This window comes from Sinohyriopsis cumingii, chromosome 15, assembly GCF_028554795.1.
Source record: "Sinohyriopsis cumingii isolate HCF-2022 chromosome 15, ASM2855479v2, whole genome shotgun sequence".
Classification (NCBI taxonomy): Eukaryota; Metazoa; Mollusca; class Bivalvia; order Unionida; family Unionidae; genus Sinohyriopsis; species Sinohyriopsis cumingii.
The window spans coordinates 131,498,321-131,525,800 of NC_142975.1; the positions used below are offsets into that span (position 1 = coordinate 131,498,321).

At 35.2% G+C, this 27,480-nt stretch overlaps 1 protein-coding gene across 1 annotated transcript in view; it reads right to left on the minus strand.

Annotated features, from left to right (window-relative positions):
- Positions 1 to 2,110: 2,110 nt before the first annotated feature.
- LOC149782789 (heat shock 70 kDa protein 12B-like) overlaps positions 2,111 to 27,480 on the minus strand; it is a 78,726-nt gene continuing 53,356 nt past the window's right edge. Inside the window, exons 2-6 of the mRNA XM_089934300.1 lie at positions 21,675 to 21,997; positions 8,997 to 9,215; positions 8,280 to 8,439; positions 6,218 to 6,474; positions 2,111 to 4,012 (exon numbers count right to left, since the gene is read on the minus strand). Coding sequence (XP_089790426.1) covers positions 3,221 to 4,012; positions 6,218 to 6,474; positions 8,280 to 8,439; positions 8,997 to 9,215; positions 21,675 to 21,989 — 1,743 coding nt within the window. The 5' untranslated portion in view covers positions 21,990 to 21,997 and the 3' untranslated portion in view covers positions 2,111 to 3,220. The remainder of the gene's footprint in view (positions 4,013 to 6,217; positions 6,475 to 8,279; positions 8,440 to 8,996; positions 9,216 to 21,674; positions 21,998 to 27,480) is intronic.

Genomic DNA, 27,480 nt, shown 5'->3' on the forward strand with positions numbered 1-27,480 from the left:
AAGCAATGCATTGGTAATTTATGTTTCTTCCAGCTAAAAACATAATGGAAGGCAGTATTGTTGTCTCCCTACATGTGCACAATGGGCTATCAGTAAGAAAATTTGAAAATAAATCATTTCAATCACTGTACTTATTTCTTATCCTGGTCTGAATAATTGATTTCATGTTGCCAGTTTAATGTTATAGTGGGACATAATTATATATAGGTGAAATTTTACGTTTAGATATAAAATAATCTATTTCATGGTTTACTGAATCAGGCCGAGTGTTCCAAATCCTTATTGTGGAAGATATATAAGAATTTCCTGAGATTTCTTTGTATATATTTTTTAAAATAATTTAAATTTATCAAATTATTGTGTTTTGTGTCGAATTAACGGAGGTAAAAATGGGAGCCAACTGGTTTCTCTGCAAATATTGTTAGTAGAAGCATTATGAATAAGTCAGTTAAAAAAATTCCGGCTTCAAGTTACAGTCTAGTTCCTGATCTTAATTCATTAAATTAAAGTAAACATTTTTTAAAATTATTTTTAGTGTGGGATTCATAGAGTGAAATCGATGACGTACTGGGAGAACGTGGTTTTAGACACGTAAATAGCTTCTATTTTGTTCTAGAAACATGTAGCAATTATTTCGAAATTCTGGTTTCAAAAGAGGGTTGACCCTCATCTAGGCGTCTATTTGGCGCAGTAGCCAAATTTAATAGTGATGCATCGAGAAATAATTTTAGTCTTGGGTTAAACCTTGGAGATGTTCATGTGTTTTTTTTTTGTTGTGACCAGTTTGAGTTTAATATTTATTTTTTTTCAAATTATTTGGATTCTTAGTGATTATTTTTCCCTAGAAATACTGGTGCTGAAAATTAATTATTGGACAAAGACAGTTATCGAAATTTACAGAATTCAAACACTGGAATATTATTTTCTGAAATTCACCAAAGAACAGTAGACACATCAGTGTTACACTAACTATAGCATATGTCATCGACGTCCATTTCGGATTTCGTCGGGATTTGAACTCAGATTCATTAAAACATTTGATTCTTAAAACCGTAAGTTCTTTTTCTCATTTTTATCTTGTTTTCTAGGGAAATAAATTATTTGTTAAATTTTACAAAGCTTATTGTCTTCATTTTTTCATTGTTAATGTTTGAAAGAGCCTAAACACGTAACAGTATGTATGTATGTATGTATGTATGTATGTACGTATGTCTGTATGTATGTGTGTTGTTGTTGTTGTAGGGTTTAACTCCATTTTCAGCACACGATAGGCTATACATGGCGGCCAGTATTAATGGTGGAGGAAGAACCCGGGAAAGCCCCGGATAGAACCATCGACCCTCGAGAAGCTATTGGCAAGCTTTCGCACATACCCACATTGGCCGAATCCGAGACTCGAACCCACGCAGACAGAGGTGAGATGGCAGTGATCCGTAACGGAGAGCGCTTTAAACCACTCGGGCACTCGTATGTATGTATGTATGTATGTATGTATGTATGTATGTATGTATGTATGTATGTATGTATGTGTGTGTGTGTGTGTGTGTGCATGTATGTATGTGTGCGTGCATGAATGTATGTATGTATGCATGTATGGATGGATAGATGGATGTGTATATATGTATGTGTGAGTGAGTGTGTGTGTGTGTGTGTGTGTGAGTGTGTGTATGTATCTTTGCATGCATGTATGTATTTAAAGGGATATGAAAGTAAACAAATTCATGTTGTCAATCCATATATGGAAAACATTTTGATTTAACAGAAAATTATTAATATATCTATACTTTATTCCTTCATTCTCATCACTGTCATTCACGTTCTTCAAGAAAATACCGATATAAAGAACATTCTTGACGACTTACGAAAAGAGCATCAATGACGGTCTACACAAGCGACATCTATGACGGCCTACACAAGCGACATCTATGACGGCCTACACAAGGGACATCTATGTCGATGATGCAAAAGAGTTAAAGTGAACACAGTATTCATATGTTACAGACTTCCTGTAGAAAGAAGTGTTCCAATATATATGGACTGACAAAATGAACATGTTCGCTTTAAATCTAAATCTCTCTCTCTCTCTCTCTCTCTCTCTCTCTCTCTCTCTCAGACGTGACTCAAACCATTTGGCTGTACAGTAATTTTATTGGAAACAGCGTTTAGCATAATGTTGTTAATTGAATAAAAGTAGCAAACATTGTAAACGTATTAATCAGATGTAATAGTACATAAAAAGCAGCGTACGTACATACAATAATTCGGTATGAGGCACATTTACTTTTCGAAATAAAAATAGCATGTGACGCCATACTTTTGTGTGAATTGGAACCCTCAGTGTGAAGTTGTAGCCGCCAAAAACTTAAATCCTGTGACTGAAAATTCATTCCTCTGCAAGTTTCGGCCTAACTTGTTGAAGTCCAAGGGAGGAATAAAAACATTTCACGCAACCCTGCTTTTCCATTTCTTGCCATCCTCATTGTTCAATGTCAATGCCATTAACATCTATAGTTTGATTTCTATACATGGGGGTGGGGGGTGGGGGCAAACTTCAGGTCAACAAATGAACAAAAGGATAATTTACAGAAATTAATATCGAGTAGTTGATGTCATTGATCAGACTTTAAAATGATATTGGTGCCTTTTGACAGAAATTTTTTTCTTTTCAGGTATGGATCCATTTTAATAGGGTACAAGTATGGCTACTTCTAAAATGCATTTCTTTCTAAACAAATCCACTTAACGACAAATTATATAAAGATGTTATCATGTAAACACATAATGCTGACTGATGCGCAGCATGAATTAAAGGGGATTCAGCTTCAAGTTGTTCTTTTTTAAATTGTTGCATCAAGTGTGAAACATTATAAACTGTCAATCACGTTTCAATGCAACTTACAATTCTCCTATAAAACATGTACATTCATTAAGATTGCGCCTGCAACCACTGACATGATGCTTTTCCAAATAAATTGGCATTAAAACTGTAAATTTCATGTGAGTGACCAATTTAATTAAGACGTTTATTCAGGCCTATCAGAATTGAAATTTACAAGATGTGAGAAAAATAAAATAGTGTGCTCGAATATACTTCTATAAGGAGCAAAAGTCCTTCGAGATATTGTTTTCTAGGAAGCTAAGATAAAAAGCAATCATCAGCATTCGTTTTTGAAAAAGAGTAACCAATGACAAAGTCCTAAACTACAGAACAAGAGATGAATCATTCATTCATTTTTAAACTGGTAATGAATGGGATCATTGTTCTCGCTTCAAATGCCAGCACCTGCAACTCAGTATATCCAAATTTGAAAACTACAATCACCGCACGTTCTTCTGGTGAAGGGTTTGGTATGAAAACAGACAATTCACCAACTTTCAAGCATCCGGGATCAGTGGTAAATTTTGGTTCTGGGTCAGAGGATGAAAATACCTGCAATAGGATGGCCGGTTGGAAGGGTACGAGGGTTGAATAACACTCTGTAACTGAATGTCCGATTTCAACTGGAGTGTCTACCCGGATGAAAGCACTGAAAACATCTCTGCAGTGAAAGTTTCCAGTGATTTCAATCTTTTTCTCTTCTGGGTGTTCTTCTGGATCAAATTCGGGTGTTATCGAAACTCCATAGGTGTATCTCAGGATGCGTGTTTCTATTACATCTGGCGATCTGCCAAATATAACGGCCCCGTTTAAAACGGATAATCCAGCTTCTTTCGGAGTCATGACTTTGACTCCATTTTTGCCATGGAATCGCGACCGAATTACGTCTTGGACGAAGAGAGACTCAGAAAAGCCCCCTACCAGAAGTATCAAGGTCACTTGTTCACAGGATGACAGGATAACCTCCATGTGTTTGATGATTTTATCCGTTACATGCTGGAACAAATTTCTAACAAAGTCTGGTGATATTCTTAACTTGTCAAGCTGAACGAAAATGTCTTGGCTGTACTTCGACTTTTCCAACAGCTCCTTGAAGCTATTTCCTTCGCATACGTTATCTAATGCCACGGGTTTCTGAAAAGTGGATGAAACAGTTGTCCATCTTGTAACATAAGTCTTCAAAGGAATTTAGAAAATTTAAAAGGATGGAAAATAATAGTATGGTACGGTATTTAATGTATTATGTACACAACTGTTTCACCTTGATACCATTTGAGTGAGCGATTATTAGAGGGTTTCGATGAGAACAAAGATAACATTGATACGGGTTTTCATGCGTTGCAGCATGTAACTATTGGTGACGAAAAAAGAATTCAAAGCCATACTAGTCTGTTTAAATATAATAGAACGGAAACGAGTCTGTCGTTATTTAAAACTTTACAAATGGCCAGGAAGTTTAAGTGACAAAAATGTTTAATGTCATTATTAAATGTTCGGACAAAACAGAATAACTGTTTTTATCGTTTCCATAATCACACAACAGTGCCAAGAACGGTATAGTATACGCCCGCTCAACGTAAAGTATTGCTCTATGTAGGCGCTAGTAAGACCTGTTTAACTCTGGAAATCGGTGACCAATTTAATTTACTGCGAAGGAACCATTTTGTTATTGACATTGTCTTGCTATTATGGACTTACCATGACCTTGACCTTTGCCTTGGAAATTATTTGGCATTTATAAACCATGGAATAACACATTATTACTGCTATATATGGGATTATTAATTGTTTTTATGTTTTAGCACTTTATTTGCAGATTTGACTATGTTAAATAAACGGTATTTGCATTCCCTCCCAACATAACTTTAAGAAACCGACATGATTTCTTGATAACAAATATATATATATATATATATATATATATATATATATATATATATATATATATATATATATATATATATATATATATATATGAATAATTTAGAATTTAATACATAATAGTATATTAAAACCCAAGAATAATTTGTAAGTAAACGAGGATGACGGATGATTGATGCTTTGCAAAGAAACACGAAGAAGAGTTATATGTAGCATAGTCAAATTGTTTGTGCAAATATCGATCTATTGTTGTAACTCATTAAACAGAATAAAACGAAAATGAAATAGGCGGAATGGAAAGAATCGCCAAGTGAACAACCTACCTACACTTCAAAGCAAAAAGAAAAGGTTCATATTAGTCACACCGATGACCAATTGCATGCAGACATGGTTGATATGAAATCCTATCAGAACGACAATAGCGGATATAACTACATTCTGACTGTTATATATATGCATGAACAATAGAACGCTTATAAGAGCTATAACCAGAAATGATACAGCTTGATGAAAGGTAAATTCCACAACCACAATGCTCAAGAATTAATAGAGGCTAAAAATATTAAATACTTTAAAACTTTAAAACAACATATGTAATAAAAAGCTTTAATACAACTTTGAAAAATATGTGGAAAAATCACTCAAATAGGTGTAGAAAATGCGTATATGAACTTACAAGTCTCTTCAGTTTATATAATATTTATCATAGGTCTAGTTTTATGACTCAAACTGAAGCGAGAAATAAGGAAAACAGATATAAAGTATGGATCAACTTTTTGGGTCATCTGCCAACTAATGAATATGGAGCGCTGTAATATAATATAGTTCAGACATTAAGGATTAAAAACGACACGTTTGTCCGAGCAAAATGTTTTCTGTCTAATTTTATGGAAAAGATACTTAAAATGACAGAACTAATTTTGCTTGACCTTGCTGCGTATAAATTAGACTACTCAAAGGGAAATGACATTGAAGGGATATTTAACGAGGCTGGGTTCTTTTATTTAGAAATAATTTGAAATGTTCAAAGTTCAAAGCAAACAAACAAACGCTCATGCACACAAAACAGTAACATGTAAAACAATATGTGCTCGCAAAATAGAAAGGATATGGTAATTTTTAACAGTCGGTCTCCGTGCTGGAAAATTGTGGAGGCAAACAAAAAAAAAGAAAACAGAAAAACAAAAACTACAAAACAAACCGCCAATCAATAAACTCCCGAATGTCGGTCATGCAAACTTCACAAGGTCAAGAACATTACGGGAAACAAACTATCATTGATTTTGCAGAAGTGGAAATGGATCGGAACATAAGAAGAATTTGCAAAACTGCACGGATGCCGTGTAAAATTAATCGAAATTAAAACACTATGCCATGTATGTATACATGTATCTTTGTATGTATGCATGCATGTATGTATGTATGTATGTATGTATGTATGTATGTATGTTGTAATACCTTTATTGTTAGTTTACCCTCGCTTTTCAAACTAAGTTTTCTCTTTACTGACTCAAACTCTCGCAAGAGGTCAAAATAGTCGTATGTGTACTGTTTTCGGAAGACTTCCATTGCACCTTTACCAATGATATCTTCCAAAGTCCCTAAAAACGCATCGTCCACGGCCGTGCCTCCCCAGGGACCTCCGCTTGCTTTCACGACTTCTTTTAATTGGTTCCCTTTTGTCTTTTGATGGACAGTCATATCTGCCGTTCCACCTAGATAAAGCGAGAAGCATTCGATGATGACGTGATTCAATAGCATGTATTACTTATGTCAGCTACTGAAATGTATTTCTAGTTAATAAATCACAAACAACACACTTTAGCCTGCAATAAATAGTTAAACATGCTATATTTTTGCATATAGTATCCGAATTAAATTTGAAAAATGCCTACATATTTTATTGGGAAATTACGGAGTGATATGCCTAAAGCTAAGAAAAAGCTTGTTACAGAGGGAATAAAGTAGGAAACTGTTTCTCAATTCAAGATACCGATTGGATAAATCAGGAAAGACCTGAACTTTCTCTCGGGACTTTTGATGTTTCGATTAAATATGATGATATCAATTAAAGGTAGACTATTATAATAAAGCATATGAATAATTATTTCGAGCAAAATTGAAAAAGTAAACTATGAAATCTTTGTCATAAAATTAGAAACAAATTAAAGTGAACAAATGTATTTGCTCCGAGAAGTTTGTTTTTGATAGCTGCATATGTGCAGTACAAAAATTACGAGGTTTAAGACAGTGCCTTACGCAGTCAGTGCCTGGTAAACAAGCCGAACTCACTGTCTCCAGAGATTCGCTTCATTTTCAGCTGAAATGGTGGGGTAGGAAAGGAATTTTGGGTGGTTTCTTCTAAATGCATCTAAAGACATCTGGTTTCAAAAGATTTTGGCTTAGCCGGTTGCTAAGATGTATAAAAGAAGTTGTATTCTATAAATGTCCTGTACATGCATGTTTATAAGGTCAAAATTGGAATTTTGTCTTCCTATTGGACCCACCATTTGTGTTTCCTGGTCAAAGGGTCTAAAAGCCGAACACAAGCTCCGGTTCCGAGATAGATAATCTTCGGGCTATAACAAAACGCGTCTTAAAAATGTTTTGTTTTTTCTTTTGTTTTCTTTTTAACGCGAGAATAAAGTCTACATTATATGGTATCATTCTAGAACCACATCATTCTCTTATTCTGTCATGCCAACACTTGGGTGTGTCGTAAATGATCATGACGTTACACAACTTGGAGGTAGGGTACTACTTTATTCCACATAAACATGGCAGCGGGGATTATGAGTTAAACACAGAAAAGAAACCTGCGGGTTACTCGTTTGGCGTTGTTATTACTCGTTTGGCGTTGTTAGCAATGGTCCTCACTACCGATCTTAACATGAAGAGCCGGTCGCCATTATTCCACTCGGTAGTATACTTATGTCAGATATTATACGTGGGAGAGAAAAACAGTCGACAGTTACTCCAAGGAAACAAATACTCATTTATTTCCTATGTAATTCAAACTCAGAAAACTACGTGAATGCAAACGTGGGAGAGAAAAACAGTCGACAGTTACTCCAAGGAAACAAATAACCATTGATTTCCTATATAATTCAAATTCAGAATACTACGTGAATGCAAACGTAGTAGAGAAAAACAGTCGACAGTTACTCCAAGGAAACAAATAACCATTGATTTCCTATGTAACGCAAACACAGAAAACTACGTGAATGCAAACGAAACTAAAGTGAAATGACCTTCTTTATTCTCGAATTAATGAGTTAAATTTGCAAAAGTTATCGATCACATATATTTAAGGTGCAGTTGAACGAAAGGAGGCGTGAAGCATTCGAAATCATTATATAGCTGTTTTATATCAAATCCGATTTAAACAACTGACCCCGTTAACTTTCGAGACCGACGATATAGAGGTCTTGGGGTTTCTGTTAAAAGTTGCATATAACATTGTCAAAATCTGAGATATTTCTCGCTGCATCAGAAAACGCATTAAGGTATGAAGTACTACCTCCAAGGTCTACCACCATGTACGTAGATCCTGGCGGGAGGGCGCCAAAGTGTACTTCGTTCTCTTTGTCAAAAAATTTGTCCAATGGCAGGTACTGACAGTAGAGCGCCGCTGCCTCTGGCTCCAGTGCAATGTCAAGTTGATCGCTTTTAATACCAGCCTAAACGTTTGGTACAAGATATACAGATGTTAGATACAAATGCATGTACTTCGTTAATTAAAAAAATAATTTTGTTACAAGAAATATTGTTATTCCAGAGTTAGTTGAACAGGTTCAACAATTAATATTCACTAAAGACAATGAATTTGTAAGGACATTAGTAATTACTTTACTAACGATGAACAATTAAGTCAGAATACGCATATACTTGTAAAAATAAGTGCACATGCAACAAGATGATTGTCAATCGGAAAAGGTGTGGGGGAAAAACTTGTTTTGACACATTTTCTACTTGCAGATATCCAAGACTACCAGAAAATAACTTGGAAAATCTAATTACAAACTGGAACTTTTATTGGCGAAGTAATGGAAGTAATATTAGGTCTGAGAGAAAGAAGTCATAGTAAGGTAAAATCTAATTTTTGCCGATGAAAGATGCGCATCATTGTCGATGAAGGTGCACGTGTTATCTTTGGCTGCTATATTAAGGGGGAAAACAGCTCACGATTAGATGACTTAAATTTTTTAATTCTGTTAGTCCATAAATACTTAAATACCATTATTGCAGCTTCTCTCATGAATTGCTTGGATGGTTCGTTCCAGATCGCTGGAACTGTCAATACCCAGTGAATCTCGGTCGAGCTTACAGGCACACCCTGCCTGTCTAACACTTCTGTAAGAACCTTCATGAGACCTTCAATCGATTTCGAGAAAACATCAATTGCCTTCATCTTTTTTTTGGACGCATCTTCAAGTTCCGATGATTTCGTAAGGCCCTGGTGAATATATATATATATATATACGACAGAGCTAGGATAGATTTTTCAGATAGTTATGATATATAATAGGTATACTATTTCACTGCATATTCAATACATTGTCAGTAGTAGAATAAGGCAGAGTGGGACTTAGACCACAAGGTATATAATATCCTAGTCCGAACAAGCTTATTTTCGATGTAGAACCTTCGCATACCTTATCAGAGGCCCATTTCACCAACGTTAGGCTTGGGATTTCAGCGATTAGGCCTATGGTAATGGTTTGCAAATTTTGTTAAATGAAAAGCTCGATCGGTCAAACGGGATCTTGTACCTTGTGCATATTAGCCCCAAGTTATCATACTACCGTTTAGAGGTCGACAATTTATATATCCTGTATATCAGATTACACGAAACGTTTCTAATTAAAGTCAACTTTATTTCTTGTCTATATGCTATATTACACAAAAACCTTTCAATGGAATGCAAACACTTACGGAAGACAGCCTATCATAGTAGTAGTGGAAAACATGCTAGAGGACGATCACACTAAAGTACTGTTAATACAAATTTTAAAGGAAGTACGCCAGTGGCAGAGATGATGAAGACACTAACTGGTGTGAAAATTTAAAAAACAGCATTGTACAAAGCAGATATTACAATTTTTTGATGAAGTTTATTTGGACTGGATTGATTATGAATCAAAAGGAAGAAAATATAACATCATCCTCATAGATCCATATCCTAATCCAGGGGTCTCAAACACACGGCCCGCCAAGCCGTATATCGTGACCCACAAAATGATTGGCGTCACAAGATGTCATGACAGATAACCAAGGTAGTGCGGCCTTGGAGCCCTCAGGGTGGTTTGAGTTTGAGACCCCAGTGACCTAATCCTTGCGATGCATTGATAAAAAAATCTCCATTAGTGACATACATGAATAGATCTAATTCTGTGGATGTTTTGGTCCTGAAATATTCATAAGCCAAGATGTCAATGCCATCATTCACAACCTAACGCTTTTTGTCATACACAGAAAGTCCTATCTTGTTCAGAATGTCTATAAGCAAAATTTGGTTGCTCGATCTGATATTGTTCATTGTAGCATACTGTTTTTCACAAGCAAACGCTTTAAAATAATAATCATGATTTGTGTTATAGAAGTTTGAGCGACACTATTATTGATATCCTCCGCACGTTCTTAGCATCACCATCAGAAAGTCTAATGATTTATATCTTAGCTCTGAGGCCAACAACTTCTGTTATAGGACATGAATTAGTTTCACCTTGAATTTTCCTTTTTACGTTTTGTTACTTTCATAGTGAATACTGCTGTCTTCAGAAGATATTCAGAAAAGTTAAAACGCTCTTTCGCGGCAAACATGTATTCGTAGATGCAATTTGTCTCGATTTTACAACATAGCAAATCTTGTCATTATACAGTTTGTGGGACACTTAGTGGTTCTGGTGGCACCAGCAGCTCTATAGCAGATGAAATGTCACTTGATTTGGTTAAAAGCCAGTGATACAATGTCTGGACAGCTAAAACTTCTCTTCGTAAAGGATTTAAAACGTGGCTGCCATTAAGATTAAAAAGACGAGGCTAACGAAACCTATGTAGTTAACTGATATTCTGCTGCACGCTCTTATTATTGAAACTAATACTAGCTTCTGCACGCAATTTTTTTATAGTTAAAGTAGATTCAGGTCTAGAGGAACTTATTACTCAGTTTGGTATATAATTGTCTGCGAAGGTTTGTTTCATTGAAAGATGGAATAATGAATGGTGACATCAATATGGATGACAATAAGATCACACTGAAAGTTAAACTAACTCTGAATGACCAAAATGTAAACAAATCATACTCTGACAACAAATGTCCGCCAGAAAAAAATAGTTAATTGTTAAGTGCCAAATGGTGCAAACATAAATATTGGCATACAGATATAAGAAGGCAACGCTTGTGGATCCTTTTGGAACCCAGACCAGGCGGATTTTCTTTTCAGAGAACAACTGAGGAAATTCTCGCCAATAACGACTAACGTAGGTTTCAAACTCATCAGCAATATTAAATCGTCTATGTTTCCAGCAACTACTATAAGCACCAATGTATAGTCAGCAGTACTAGCTATAATAATGTTCCAAACGAAAACACAGATGCAGCTACAAAACTAAACGTAGACACCAGGCGCCTAATAAATAATGAAGGCCACATACCAACATTGCTGGCAACAGTTGTAACAAAGATCCATTCAGAGCCACAGCATCATCATAATGCTCAGAACACCACAAGGCATGCAACGCTGTTTGATACGATACTAGCGGCGAGTGGATTACAACTTTTGGATACAAATAGAATGTCAAATACGTGTAGCCAAACGAAATTTCATTTACACGGACGAGCCAATAATACTTCAATGCCAAGGAAATCACGATGTGAAGCAAGAACATTTGGCGAAACAGAGTGGACAACTCTGTATACAGCATTACAATATTCCGTAGGAATGATATGTTCGGAATACGAAACAGATTCTAAGTTTGTATCGTATAGAGGCTTATCACTTTTTAAAATTCCAATGCTTGAAGACCTTGTGTAAAATGTTTATATATGTCTGAGATTGTTAGAATAACCAAGGAACTTTACAAGCTGTTATTTAATAAAAGCACGACGACTCGCCAGAAAATGTATCGGTAAACATTTATTACGATAATTTTGGTCAGCTGAAAAGGTTCTGGTCGGATTTTTATGATGGTCCATCCACTAACCCTCCACTAGATGAGACCTCACAAATTATTGTTCAGTTGCAAGTATGTGAGCACAAGAGTTCCAATCAGAAACTGACAGGTAGAAAATAGTCAGAACGTTCTGCAACGAACGATAAAGGACCAGACGAGCTGGAAAAAGTACAGAGGTGATAATAAACATTGCTATTGATGAACCGCACTCGTCTACTGTACATGCAATTATCAAGACAAAACTGCAGAAAGGAGAAGAAGGTCTGACTACAGATGTAAGTATGATTTTGTTGATTTTCACACAGTAGTTGGCCTATATTTTAACGATATGGATACGATTTTGAAAGCGATGACAGTGCCTGAAAAAATTATGGGCAACAATAAATGCAAACAAAACCAAAACCAGAGCAATATAACTTTACTTTTAACTATCAGTCAAATGTACGTGATAACAATTTACGTAAGATCAAATCTTATTAATGACAGAAAGTATACATGAAACAATATAATATTTCTATACACGTGAAAGTGTATCTGCTATAAAATTGTCCTTTCCCTTCATATGCCTGATGCTAATGTTATATTCGTGCAACATTTTCCACTTTAATAATCTCTGGTTTTAGTTTTTCATCTTACCAATGAATGTAAGGGGGTTGTGATCACTAAATACAATAATCCGAGAAGGAGCTGAACTAATATGCACTTCAAAGTGTTCCAAAGCCAATATCAAAACCAAACATTCTTTCAAGATTGTGGAATAATTTATCTGGTGCTTATTTATTTTTTTAGAATAATAGCACTAAAATATCACTAGCATCAACAGACATTTTAAATGATTGACTGAAACATGGAACGGAAAGAACTGGTGCACTGTTGTGTAGGGTCTTTCACTTGTCGAAAGTCTCCTGACATTTTTCAGACCAAAAAAACTTGGTTTTATTCCTGAATAAAATTGACAGGGGTGCAGCAATTATGGAAAAATTGGAGGAAACTTTTTGATAATATCCAGTCATACCCAAAGATTACATCAGTTGCTTTTTATTGATAGGAACAGGGAATTCAGAAAGAACATTGACCTTAGCATCTATAGGTTGTAATTTGTCCATCTCCCACGATATGTCATATGTGCATTTCCAATCTTATTAATGCAATCATCTATTCTTAGCAATTCAAACGAATCTGTTTTGATCACATTATTCACTTTTTGATAGTCAGTACACATGAGAAACGTATTATCTGGTTTGGGTACAAGAACAGATGGTGAACTCCAATCACCTTTACTGGGTTCTATGAAATCATTCTCCAGCAAATACAGAATTTATTTTTTCAAACATTTCTATTTGAGAGAGTTTAACCTATATGGATGCTGTTTCAAAGGTGTGGATTCTACAATTTCATCGTCATGGTAGATTTTATTTCTTCGTATAGGATCATCTGGAACAAGTGCTCAGATTCAAGGAATAGCTGTTTTTTTACTTCATTATTTTCTTGCTGCTGAAAATAGGAACGTTTCTGGTTCAGATAATTAATAATTTCTGAATTCCTAATATTGGTTAGACCAAATACACTACAGTCCGACTGCATTCCATCGCTTTAATCTTCACTGTTTGGGACAAGTGTAACTAAATTGACTCCATGATTAAAACGGCAATTTCTATCAACATACTCCATTAGCATATTTATATGGCAAAGTTGTTTTTGTTGTCGCCCCTCCCCTCAAGAAGTATTAATAATATAATTTCAATCACTTACTTTCTTTTCAACTGTGTATGACCCGTAGTACTTAAATTAAAGAGGATTTTGAGGTAAGGGGCAAGAGAGTAAGAACTCCATCACCAGGCTGAAAACTAATTTCCTCGGTGTTTTTGACATATCTTAATTTCATTTCTGCCTAAGAAGTGTGCAGATTAATCCACAAGCCTTTCACGACTTCTATTTAAAACTAGAAATATATTCGAGAAGATTAATTTCAGTATCTTCATTTGAAAGAAGTTTCTCTTTTAATAACTTCGGTGGTCCTCGGACAGTGTGTCCTAAAACTAGTTCAAAGGTAGTAAATCCTAAAACTTCTTGTACTTATTCCCTAACAACAAATATCAGTAAATGAACATATTCGTCGCAATCTTTTTCGGTATCTAAACAATAAGACCGAATCATATTTTTCCAAATTTGATGAAATATTTCTAAATCCCGCTGTTTTTCAGACAGAAGACTTAAATTGCTGAATGCCTAGTTCATACATAACTTGCTGGAAAATTCCAGACATAAAATTTGACTCCTGGTCTGATTGGACAGATTTCGATAGACCAAATCTGAGTATAAACTTTATCAAAGCTTTTATTATTATTGTAGTTTTAATATTTCTCAAAGGAAATGCCTCTGGGAATCTTGTTGGTTGACGTACAATTATAGTCAACAAGTGTTGGTTACCTGACTTGGTCTTAGGTAAGAGACCGAGAGTCTACAATTATTCTGGTCAATGGTTCGTCAAATGCAGGAATAGGTTGCAGATGAGCCTTAGGTATCTTCTGATTGGCTTTTCCTACCATTTGACAAGTATGACAAGATCTACAGTATTTACAAACATCACTTTTGATTTTTGGTCAATAAAAGTGAGTCAAGATCTTGTGATAAGTCTTATCAATCCCTAAATGACAAGCCAACGGAGTCTCTCGGGCTAAACAAAGAATATCCTGTCTATTCGACCTCACGTAGTCACTGTTTTCTCAAAGGACCTAATTTTAACAACAAAAAAAACAAACAGGTACGTATGTGGCTTTAGATTTGCAAATAACCATCTGAAACGACCTCGGGATTTGTATCCTTTTCGTCGACAAGTGACTGTCGTTAGTCACCCTGATTAGAATAAAGAGAATGAGTAGTAAAAGGATGACCATTGTGATCAATTCTATTTGATCGATCCATACCAGAGCAAAAGTGACCTCATCAAAAACCTGACCAATACATGTGTCAGCTGGAGGAGTAATTTCTGATAAACATCATTCTCAAAAGCATTCTTGGCATATCTCTAGTAACTGCACATGCAGGGTATAAATCAGGGATTTCTTTTTCCATATGATCGACTTTCTGATCCAAGCAGGTTTTGTCAGTTACAAGTATTTTGACCACACTCTCCAGCTAGGTCACTGCCTAGTAATAAACGAATACCCTCGATGAGTAAAGACAATACGTTTCCGACTGTATCTGGTCCAAAGACTAAGTCTGATGACAAATTTACACAATGGGGAATAACATTTACAAACTGCACTTCCGAATAGGAACACTTTAATTAAAAGACAACTTCTCAGAAAAATGTAAAGTATCTGATAATAAAAGAATCTGAGAAGCTCCGTGTTCTTTAAAGTTTTAATAAGGATATGATTGGCAAAGTCAACCATGTTTGATATAGAACCTTTCGACATCAATGGTTCATATTTCTCCATAATAAAACCAAATGTATTGCTCTCAATACATGACCGTGACCTTAACCTTTCAGAAATAAGAGCATTTGGAACATGTCTGTCTTAATTCTGTTGTGTCATTTTAAATCTATAGCAATCAAAATATCGTGTCCTTTCCTCTTGCAATAGTTGCAAGTTGGAAGAGATAAGGGTTTCAGAAACTTGATTCTTAAAAGTTGTGTCAGACTGAGATTTAAGAGAGCTCGTATTAGGCTAAAATACATTTTTTACCAGAAGACTCCTGAGTGGAAGACTTAATGACAAAATTAACTTTGTAGGTTAAGGAATAATCGTCAGCGTACGAGCAGCATTTACTAATGTTTCGACCTTGTACTCATCAAGGTATGCCTCACAATGGACGCAGTTCTTGAACTCTTCAACTATCATGAGTTGTCTGGGGTTATCACAATATTTATTAGCCTTTCTAGAAGAGCACCACTGTTATTTATATTTAATTGAATTGTTCGTTTGTTAGCTTTGAAGAAGAATTTTTTTTTTATTTCATTACATGCTATTGTAATGTAACTTTGTATGCTGGACCTGACCTTGTCCAAAGTTGAATTCATTTCTGCTTCACCTGTCTGACTTTTTATTTCATTTTATGTCAACAACTAATACATAGCTAAATTATTCTCTCTTTTTACGGGCTTAACATGAGAAGTAAATATGATTTTTTGGTTAGGGTATTGGAACTTCCTAAGTGAATTTAACAGGTTGTGGTTTTTGATTTTGTAAACATCAGGATCATTCTAGAAGTTTGTTTTTCATTAGGTAATGGTTTTTCTTTTTAGAAAATGCTAATTGTAAACTGAAGTCAAGTAGAGAACTATGTAATCTTGTAATTGTTAGGACTTGGTCATTCGTGCTTTAACGTCTAGCACTTTTAAGTTGTATTTATGTTGTGACCAGGAGTTTTGGGCCGGAATCTTTTTTTGTTCAAATTATTGAATTAAAGTGATTGTTTTCTCTGAAAATACAAAAGTGCTCTGATAAAATTCTTGGATAAAGACATTCACTAGAATGTATAGCATATTCAAACCTGGAATTATATTACTGTGATTCAACAAAAGACTGATGATATATCAACACTTCAATAGCTACCGACCGCTCCGGTGGCCTAGTGGTTAGAGCGTCTGCCTCGGATGCGGGAGGTCGTGGGCTGGACCCCTGGCAGAGTCATATAAAAGACTTACAAAAAGGATACTAACAGCTGCCTCGCTTGGCGCTCAGTATTAAGAGGTTAGTGTTTGGACTGGTTGGCCTGGTGTCAGGATAATATCACTGGGTGGGACATCATGCTACATGTCTGCGGCATGATGCCCCAGTGCTAGGCATCACTATAAAATGTCACACTACAGACATCGTAGCGATATGACTGAAAAATTGTTAAAGTTACATTAAAAGTCCAAATCACACACACACACACACTCAATAGCTGTCACAGACACGTAATCGACTTCAGTTTTTGGATATTTTCTTGACTTTTACTGAATTTTATTCAGGACTTTAAATTACTTGGTCTTGTGTCTGTAATTCTTGGATTATTTTGGGATTTAATTCGCAATACCGTAAATTGTTTTCTTTTTCTTCTCATTTTCATTGTATACTAGTGAGAGAAAAAAATATTTGTTAAATTTAACAAATCTTGTTGTCTTTCACTTTTTTCTATTAGTTATTTTGAGAGCATAGACTCGTAACAACCACCTATTAAATAATTGCCCTTTTCTCTTGAAAATTCGAGATGGATTTATCTAGTTTCCTTATTATAGTTCCAAAAACTTTGTTTAGATGCAAAATGTACCAACACATAACCCTATGAGATACATCCTTTAGGCAGATCATAATCAGCACTTTGTCGTACCGACAGGGAAATATAGATGTCACGAGCTTTGCCAATAAGTGTATGCTGAAAATTTGAAATGGCCGAGAGAGCATTGGCCATCTCAAGTTTTCAGCATTTATTTTTTTCAAAATGAGGAATTATTTCTCTACTTGTTTTTTTAAAAGGGTACGAACATAATATGTTTAGTAATATCAAAACCCGAGGATTTGTGTAACGTTGGGGAGTGTTTTCCACTTGCCAGCTCTAATTCTTTAAATCTAAACTGAAATTACTTTTCTTTCTTTACTAGTTTGTCTCTGTATTTCTCTAACTTCTTTTCACATTCATTTGCATTAGCCTGTCTTTTCTTTCTGTTTCGTCATTCTTCAACTGCAATTGTATTCCTCTCCTCTTTTTTCTTTTTCCAGTTGCAATTGATTTTCTTCTTTCTGTAACTAATTACGCCTATCTCTTTCTTCTTTCTGAAGCTCAAGATTTCGTAACTCAAATTTATTCTTGTATTTCAATTTCATCTTCAATTCCATAAATTCCATATTAGAGGCAGATGAAGACTTACTAATCAGAACCTAAATCACTTTTATCCACCACCACCACCACCAGAAAAAATGTATACTGAACCAAAATAGTTTTTGTTACTTGCTTCGTAAAAGAAGCCTTCACCTCAGAAAGATCATACTGTCTGGCAAGCTGGAGCAATTCAGCCTTTAAAATAAAGTTCTCCACTTCAGATGACATTGTTAAAGCTTGCTGGTTTCACAACAGAGTTCTCAAATATGAAATATACTGGAACTTAGACAATTCCAAAACAAAGTAAATTTAACTTTTAAAAGCAAAGTTTTCTTAAATATTTTAGAGAAAATAGTATCCCCTGCACAAGCCTTCGCTTTTCAATCGTGACTCTAGGGCCTTAAACAAAATAATAGAAAAGAGCCAAAACCAACACGTCTTTTTAACATTAAACAAATACTTTATTTCTCATGAATATAAAGCGAAAATATAAAACAAAAGAATTAAATCCCAAATAGTCATAGAATTACTGACACAATTCTTAATGAATAAAGTTCTGAATAATCTTTAGCGGCATTCCGAATAATTCATACTGCTGAAGTGTTGTTGTGCCTGTAGGGGCCGATAGTCTCTTATGTACTAATGTTCTAATGGCCTGAGTTGTGATGAGGCGCCAACAATCTTTTGCTGAATCAAAATAATATAATCCAAGGTTCCTTATTTGAATTCACTATATTTCCCAGTTAATGTCTCTTTACAAGAATAGTATAGAGTACTTTGTACTTCCAGAGAAAAATAAATAATTTCACTCAAATCAAACTTTGAATAAACCAGTATAAGTGATTTCAGTCCAGATATAATCGCAGGAATAAATAATTTTCCAGTAAACAAGATTGTAAAAAAAACTAAGACACAAAAGAAGAATCATGATGAGCGCCAAACGTTCATTTCTAGAAAATTCTTATAATTAGAAGGTCTGTTACTAAAATTGTAATAAAGAAAATGTAACCAAAATGCCCTAGACTCAGATCAAGATAAATATGTTTACTCCTATTAACAATAATCCTAATATTAAATCCACACTGATAGAGAAATAATTAGCTATGTATTAGTTGTTTACAGCGTTAAAAATTCAATGATTCTGGTCAGGTGGACAATGAACTTAATTTTGGTCAAGGTCGGTTAAAATCTACAATTTTACATAGCCCATAGCATATAATAAATTTAAAAACACCTAACAAACAACGCAAATAAAATATAAATATGCATATAACAATTGATATAAATCACATTAGTGAAGACCTACAGCCAAAACAGCATGAAAAACTTGTAGCGTTTTACGAGCATTATTACAAACGAATCCTATTGTTTCAAGCTTTCATACTTGCTTTATCGCCTCATGTTTGTTTTTTTTTGTTTTTTTGGGGGGGGAGATGCTGGTAGTAGTTCCCTTTGTACTGAAAATCACCGGGGCCACTTCTCTTGGCATCATGCTGTAACCGTTTTGGGTGAATATTTATGGCGTTGGAATTGCAACGCAAGCTTGTTTTTTTTTTTAAAAAAAGAAGCTTAAACGAAAAATTCTGAAATAAAAGTCTAATACATTGATGAACTGCGCGTTGTAGATATTATCAAAGACCGACGTTGCTTTCCCGATATTAGAACATGTATGCTGCAAAATGTCAGAAGCACAAAGAAAAAAAAGGCAGCGGCGATTATTGTACGATGCCGCTCGTGTTAAAGTCTGAGCAACCATGTCTGTCGTATTCTTCTTCTAGAATATTAAGAGCTCGCTCTCATTCAATGGCTATTTTAGCGTAACAGTGAAAATGCTCTTTGGATGTGTTTGCTAGTTTCCAGGTGATCTTAATCGCTTCTCACGGAAATTCATCAAATCCATGTTGCACTCTTCAAGTCATCAAAATCTATGTTTTAGCGAAAAGACTAAGATGCCATCAAAGCTGGTTTTGACAAAATCGTAGATAGATTTATTGTGACCATGTTGGTTGTATTATTTTCCTAGCTTGCAGCAGCTAATTCTAGGGCAATATCGGCATAAAATGTGCCCTGTGCTTTTCTTTTGGCAACTTATACATCATCTTGAGAGCGCTCTTGACAAACATGTCGGTGATATTAAAACTATTAATAGATGCTATGATTTCGAAGACGTCTTGGAGACACCATTTCTGTGCAAACTTTACTAGGACGGCATCTTTTGAGTACCAATTGTATGTAATTATACAGTATTCTTTTGTTGAAATGTTGATACACGTTGTCTTAGTTTTGATTCGGCGATCGGAATTGTTTTGCCAAAACACGATTCACAAGCGACTAATTGAAAGTGATCTTGACTATTTTCCTAGGCAAAACGCCGAGCAGTTTTTGTCTGGACACTTTCTGGCAATAACGTCGATGGCGTCAGAAATATCTTGTGGCTGTGTTCTCATCCAGGTCTTTATTTAGAAATGCGATAAAATCTGCTTCGCTAGATTCGCCAAAGTCATAATCACTAAAGAAATCCAACGATGCCAATGACGACAGGATCATTTACATATCTGCCGTAATCTCCACCGTGAAAGATCGTGTCATTGTCATAGCCAAATCCATGTAGTTGTTCTAGCGAACACTTGCGAAAAACGATGTCACTCAGCAGGTCGTATGAAGCTACCAGCCCTGATAATATTTCCTATATATAATCTTCTAGCAACTTGCCTAAATCTCAATCCACGGGACGTTTCAATTTCAAACGAAGAATTCATTGCAGTAGACCACATTTCCAGTTAGAGATCTGAGTAATCGGATATATAGGTAACATAAATTCTCAACCTCTAAGTGGTAGTATGATATAATAGAGCTATTGGGTGCAAGGTACGTGATCCCCCTTGACCGACATAGCCTTTCGTTTAGCAAAATTCGTAGACCATTACCCATGGCCTGATCGCTGTGACCCAAGTCGGGCGATCCTTACATACGCCTCAGATAAGGTATACGAAGGTTGTACATCGAAAAGCGAGGACGGGCAGGAATGATTATATAGCTTGTGCTCGAAGCCCACTTTACCATACTACTGTCATTACTCGAACTTTTTATAAATTAGATTTCTTTAGTTAGCAACATATGAAAACAGAAATCTGCATAAATCAAAGGATACAAATATTGTAATAAACCAGAATTTGTGCATTTTGGTATTTACGTACCCGTTTATAGTTTTGTTTGATTTGAGTAAGTATTTGTTGATTATGGGTAGTCGGTGTTTGAAAGATATTTCTCAACCAGAGTAATTAGCCCATTTCTTGAAGCAGACGTTATAATTTACTGTATTTACGAGCCTTTATGATGAAATCAGTTTCGTAAAATAGACCCTTCCTAATTTCTATACATAGGGAATTATCTGCGTATTTTTAGGTATAGGTGCTAAGTAATTTGATATAGGAATAAGTAATTCTTTGCATTGTGTGCTTTTATCGTATTTTGTATTTCATGTTAATATTCGGCTCGAAAAGGTTTACTGAAAATCATGCAACTGTGAACAAGAAAAATACCGTGCAAATGTGCATTGAGAGATTCGAGATGTCTGATCGTTAGGTGATTAGAAATAGATGAATACTATTTGCGCCTTTTAAGAATCTTTCATTCGACAACGACTGTTGGCTTTAGGTCTTTGGAATTAAGGGAAAACACGGACTATTAAACCACTTGCGCTCGATATGAGACCCATTACATGTAACAATATATACATGGAACAAGGTATACTTTTTTTACTCATGTTACTATGCTCTTTTTTCCTTTCAAATACCCACATTTTATCCTCAATTAATTATGTTATGATGGTTTGTTCCTATCTATAGGACAGAAGTAAATGACTGAAAAATGAGACCCAAATTCAAACTTTAATTTGGATAAATGCGGAATAATTGTGTCCAGTTACCTCTCTCTCATGTAATCTCATCTTAAATCTTCTGAAAAAGTACCAGTCAGTATGCTTCCCCTCCATGCACAGATCAGCATATTTGTCCTCCGCCTCATATCCGAAACTATTAAATTTCCCATCTTTATCCAGTAGAAGACACGTGGGTGTCTTGGAAGAAATCAGGTTCTGCTTGCCACCGTTCCATGTCTGAGGAGCGCTTATCTTTGTGGGGTCCTTTTCAAATTCGTGCTTAAATTGGAATGCGATTCCAGAGTAGGCTGTGCCAAAGTCTATAGCTGCTACGATCATAGGTGTGTCCTTTTTGAATGCCATCTTTGTACCTATGAAGAACGAACAAAAATGATTTAGTCAATGTACGTTTTAGCCTTGTGTTTTAAGGAGGTGGGATAGGTTACTTATTAGCGTCATACTAAATGAAACCTTTGCACGATGAAAGGAGATGGTATAGAAACTAAATAATGAACCTCGACTTTCATATAGGTTTACATTTAGTCCGAAATCAGCGAGCCGGATTAAGATTACATCTTTTATAAACGTTTGGTTTTTTCGTCATGTTCTTGAGACAATGGTTGATATAAAAGTTGTGGAATAATCACAAGGAAGCTATACACTAAACGTAAAAGAGATAAGAAGATTTGGATGTCGAAAGGTGATCGTCAGGTAGTCTTCAAAACATAAATGTTATAATACAACTAAAACATTACAATCCCCCGGATGACGATAAAGAAATGAGGATTACAAAGAGGAATACATAAAACTATAGAATATACAGGCGGTCTCAATTAGTAACGTAATAACAAACGGTACACAAAAGAATAATAAGCCAATAAAAGATTGTCGACTCCGAAAGATGTGTTAACTATCCTAGTACAAGCATTGCGGGTATGGATGAAATATATATGCTGGGACGCCGACTCAGTCGTGCTTCTTTTTGACATTTTTTAACCCTAAGCCAGCCAGCCATCCTCCCATTCAACAATTTTTTTGTTTGCTTGAAACATCGTACGCCACCACCCACCTATTGTTGTTTATATACTTTTCATTGTTTCCCCAACCTTTCCCCCATACCGGCAACTGCAATGCACCAAAGTTATTTACAAACATCATAGGCCAAGAAAGCTGACAATTAAAAAGATAACCATAAATATTAATCGAAAAACGACAGACGTAAATATAGAGCATTTTGGTATATTTGCTGTTATATTTTATGTTCTTATACGTCATGTTTACGTTCATTTGGAAGGGTTTATCTTCCTAATTCTTGCGCAATTCATTTTAAAATTGTTGAGTTTTACATGTAGCTGGCACCATTCAGTCACTATTTTGCTGAGGTGCTATGTAATGCTATACATAGCAAAACACACACACACACACACACACACACACACACACATATTAATACAAATAATACTATTATACTGGTTAGAGAATTTTTAATTCGTACTCTACGGAGATTAGAACCCAGGTCCGCGGGTAAACGGCACCCATCGCCTTGCCTGCACACACGAGCCCATATTTCCTCACGACATAGCAAACATCACCAAGAAATGATATTACTCAGTCAGTGTTATATGCACTCGTGCGTAGCAGATACATTTGCATGACGACCTAGTAATTAATTCTCATGTATTTACCTAGTTTTTCCGGATTCCTATGAAAGAAATCAAGGTAAAGAGAATTAATTATAGAGAATTATAAATATACACCAGACAGAACGGAAAGTGTTATCCCTGGATTCATATAGAAGAATGCTTGATAATAGTAGGCAGAATTAATATTTTAATACAAATAATACTACAATAATACAGGTTATGAAAGGTTTTAATTCGTACTCTACGGAGATTCGAACCCAGGTCCGCGGGTAAACGGCACCCATCGCCTTGCCTGTACACACGAGTGCATATAACACCGATTGAGTAACATCATTTATGTGGGGATTTTTGTGTTGTTTTTTTTGCGGGGGGGGGGGGCACCAGACAGATGCCCCTCCTATTTCAATAAAAATATATAAAGTATTTTAAGTTTATGTGTTTCCCCCTCAGATATGTTGTATGTTCTATTTATAAAGAATTTTGTATCAAAAATTTTAATTTGAGTTTTTGATGGGGTATTTATTTTTCCCTAGTGTTATCTAAAGAGTTGTTCGTCCGAGCCTGGTTTTATTCACCTTGCTCAATGTCCCTTCCCTTGTAATTTTTGTGACCTTTGCTAGAGGTCTCCTAAGTCTCAGTGTTTGCTATGTGTATTAATGCTATATTGTGTGTATGCTATATTTTCTGTATGTTTGAGACAGCAAGCATAAGTCAATTTTTTTTCTTTCCCAGTTGTCTTATTTCAATTCTTTGGATTTAAAATCCATTACAATATATTTTATGCTATTTTCCGTTAATTTATTTTCAATTTAAAATTTTGGCGATCGGAACGGTGTGATATTTTAGGTTATGAAATTTTTTTAAAATAAAAATTCTATTGTTTTATTCGAGTGGTAATATGTGTCGTTCCTCTCAATACGTGCTAAAGAAGGAAACAGGTAGGCTGTGCTCGATTCAAGGTCCACACTTTTTTATTCCTTGTATTTCTCCCGAATCGAGTTAGGCCTCCTTTGATTATTTAAACTATTTCTTTAGAAAATTCCAAAAATTGTATAATCACTACAAGATTGTAGGTTGGTCAACCATACAGTGCGGGAGCTGTATGGTTGGAGAAAGAGAGAAGAGTCAGTGGGGTTCTACTGTATTTGTGTTTGTGTTTGGTCTGTTTATGTTCTATATGGGGTGTTTTTCCAAGACTCTTTCATAGGCCTGTCCACTTCGCGTAGCGCCCTGTGACATAGATCCATGATGGCATCGCCTTGTACTTTCCCCATATAGATTCACTGTGGATTCCCTCTAGTTTCGTATTTCAGGTAATAATATTTTGGAATTTTCCGATGTGTAGCGTCATAGGATTCTTTAGAAAGTTCAAATGGTATTTGAAAGTAACAATAAGTAAGGATTCCTATATAAACCTTGTTATAATTTAGTAAATGTTTCCAATTATCTACATAGGTTTAATTTTGGGAAGAAAAAAATTTAATAAACAAATGTTAAAGTTTCAAAAACTCTGAACTCGGCTAAACTTCATACATAATTTTTGAAATTTTCAAATTTTTCCCGATTATTAAAAATTTTACAATATAAATTTTATGTAATTTCTATTGGGTTGAGGTTCCTATTTAATTTATATTAAATTTAGGATTTAAAATCAGTTGAAATTTTAAAATTTGAAATTGGATCCTAAGGTTTGGTGGGACTCATGTCTGGGTCGGGGGATGAGTTGGAGGCTCTGGCCTGCGCAATGACAGTATCACACCCAGCCGAAACTCTCCCTCCCACCCCCCTCCCCATTTTGCTCCTCCTCTCCTCAGGATTCCATTTCTTGACAAGTTATTTCGTAATTATCTCCCTATTACTATTATTTGCCCACAGGCCCTCATTATTCCAACAATGTAATCTGTAATTGTATAAAGTGTGTTTTTGTCAAATTTTCCATCTAAAAATAAAATGTTATTTCTTTTATATTTGGTTTTTTTTTACATATTTCCCCTATTAATTTTAGTCTTTCGTCCTTTCTTTTTTCACATTGTGTCACAGCATGATTTTTACTGAAAAGGGCGTTCTTACACAGTGGACATTTTGGCGATACTCTGATCATGTGCCGTCTCACTGCCACCTCTCCTGTCAACCATGTATTGTGCATGTATTTGAAGCAGAGACTTTGAATTTTAAGTGATCCTAATTTGTTCCAGTGCCTTCAGGCCCTGTCCCAATTTACTCCTAAATTTTTTTGTTCTACTTTACTCCTACTTTTTTTGTTGTATCTTCTCTTATCCATTGGTATGTATCTTTTTCATCCTTTTCCCATAAATCTGTTTTATCGCGATATTTAATTAGTAATTCTTTAACAAGCCTGAACTTCCTAGGTATTTCTAATTTTTTTTTAAATTTATTATTTGGATATATTTCCCTCCTATTCCTCATAGTATAACCATACCAATATATATATATATTTTATAATCCCCTATGTAATTAATAATGTCATTATCTATTTTATTTAATATGGCATTTTCTATTTCTGTAGATTTTAAAATATAGTTTATGTTAGAATACATGTATGTTTTGGCAACCTGGGCCCGTTCCATCATACATAATGGCGTTATTGCCCAGATATTCACATTTTCTTCTATTTTCTTTTCCATGTTTTTACAGTTTTCCTGTTTATCTCTTCTCCCGAAAAAGACTCCCAGTGCCTTAACTCGATCTTTGATTAGAGGGGTAATCCCGGGTGGTTGCCCCACCAGTTCCATATCTTTAATATTTCTGTTTTTCGTGGTTGATTTTAGATCCTGAAGCTTGACAAAATTTTTCAAATTCCTTTTCCAGGTGTTTGAAGAGTTTTTTTTGGGGGGGGGGGGCACCAGACAGATGCCCCCCATTTTCAAAAAATAAAAGTATTTTATGTTTGTGTTTCCCCCTCAGATGTGTTGTATGTTTTATTTAAAACAAAATTTTATATCAAAAATGCAGTTTTTAGAATTTTTGATGGGGTATTTATGTTTCCTTAGTGTTATCTAAAGGGTTGTTCGTCCGAGCCTGGTTTCCCTTACCTTGCACGAAGTTCCTTCCTTTGAAATTTTTTAACCTTTGCTATAGGTCGCCTAGGTCTCGGTGTTTGCTATATGTAGTGGTGCTATATTGCGTGTATGCTATATTTTCTGTATGTTTGAGACAGCAAGTATAAATCAAATATCTTTCCCAGTTGTATTTCTTCCTAATTTGGATTCAAGATCCGTTATGATATATTATATTTTATCTTTTAATTTGTTTTATGGTTTTCGAATTTTGACGATGGAACGGTGTACTATTTAGATTTGTTATTAAAAAAATTCCTATTGTATTATTCGAGCGATAATATGTGTCGTTCCTCGTAATAGGTTTTAAAGATGTTGATAGGTAGGTTACGCTCGATCCAAGGTCCACACTTCTTTTATTCTCTATGTGTTTCTCCTGGGTCGAGTTAGGCCTCATTTATTTAGTTTATCTGATTATTCTTTATTGAAAGATCAAAAATTGTTTAATGAGACCACATTTTTGTATAGTGGTCAACCATACAGTGCGGGAGCTGTATGGCTTTTAAGATATAGAAGAAGGTAGCACGGTTTTAAACTAAGTGTTATACAGTATGCATTTGTGTCTGTTTTGTCTGTTTATCTTCTACATGGGGTGATTTCAAAGACTCTTTCATGGGTCTGTCCACTTCGCGTAGCGCCATGTGGCTTACCTCCATGATGTCATCGCCTTTTACTTGCCCCATGTAGTTTCTCTGTATCCATTATTATATGTCTTTAGAATTTGTCTTTCAGCAAAAAAAAAATTAATAACAATATTTTAAATATAATTTGAAATTTTCTTTGAAATATGACTGTTGTGGGGTGAGAGGATGGGGTATGGGTATGGCATCGGCTTGCATTTGTGCTACTCGACCCTTCGGTCTGTAATACCGATTCCTCCCTCCCCCTCTCTCCCCCAATTCCAACATAAATTGCGTTATATCAGCCTGACGGTAAGATCTGTTCGTCGTAAGACATATTGAGTTCTTACTGTGGTTAATATTCTTATTTGTACCACATATCTTATTTAAAAATCTTTATCACCTGTCCACAGGATTTCATCGTAGTTACTATATAGTCTATAATTTTTAGAACGATTTTGTTTTCGTAGTCTACCTCTATGAATAAAATGTTATTTTTGTTATACTTATATTT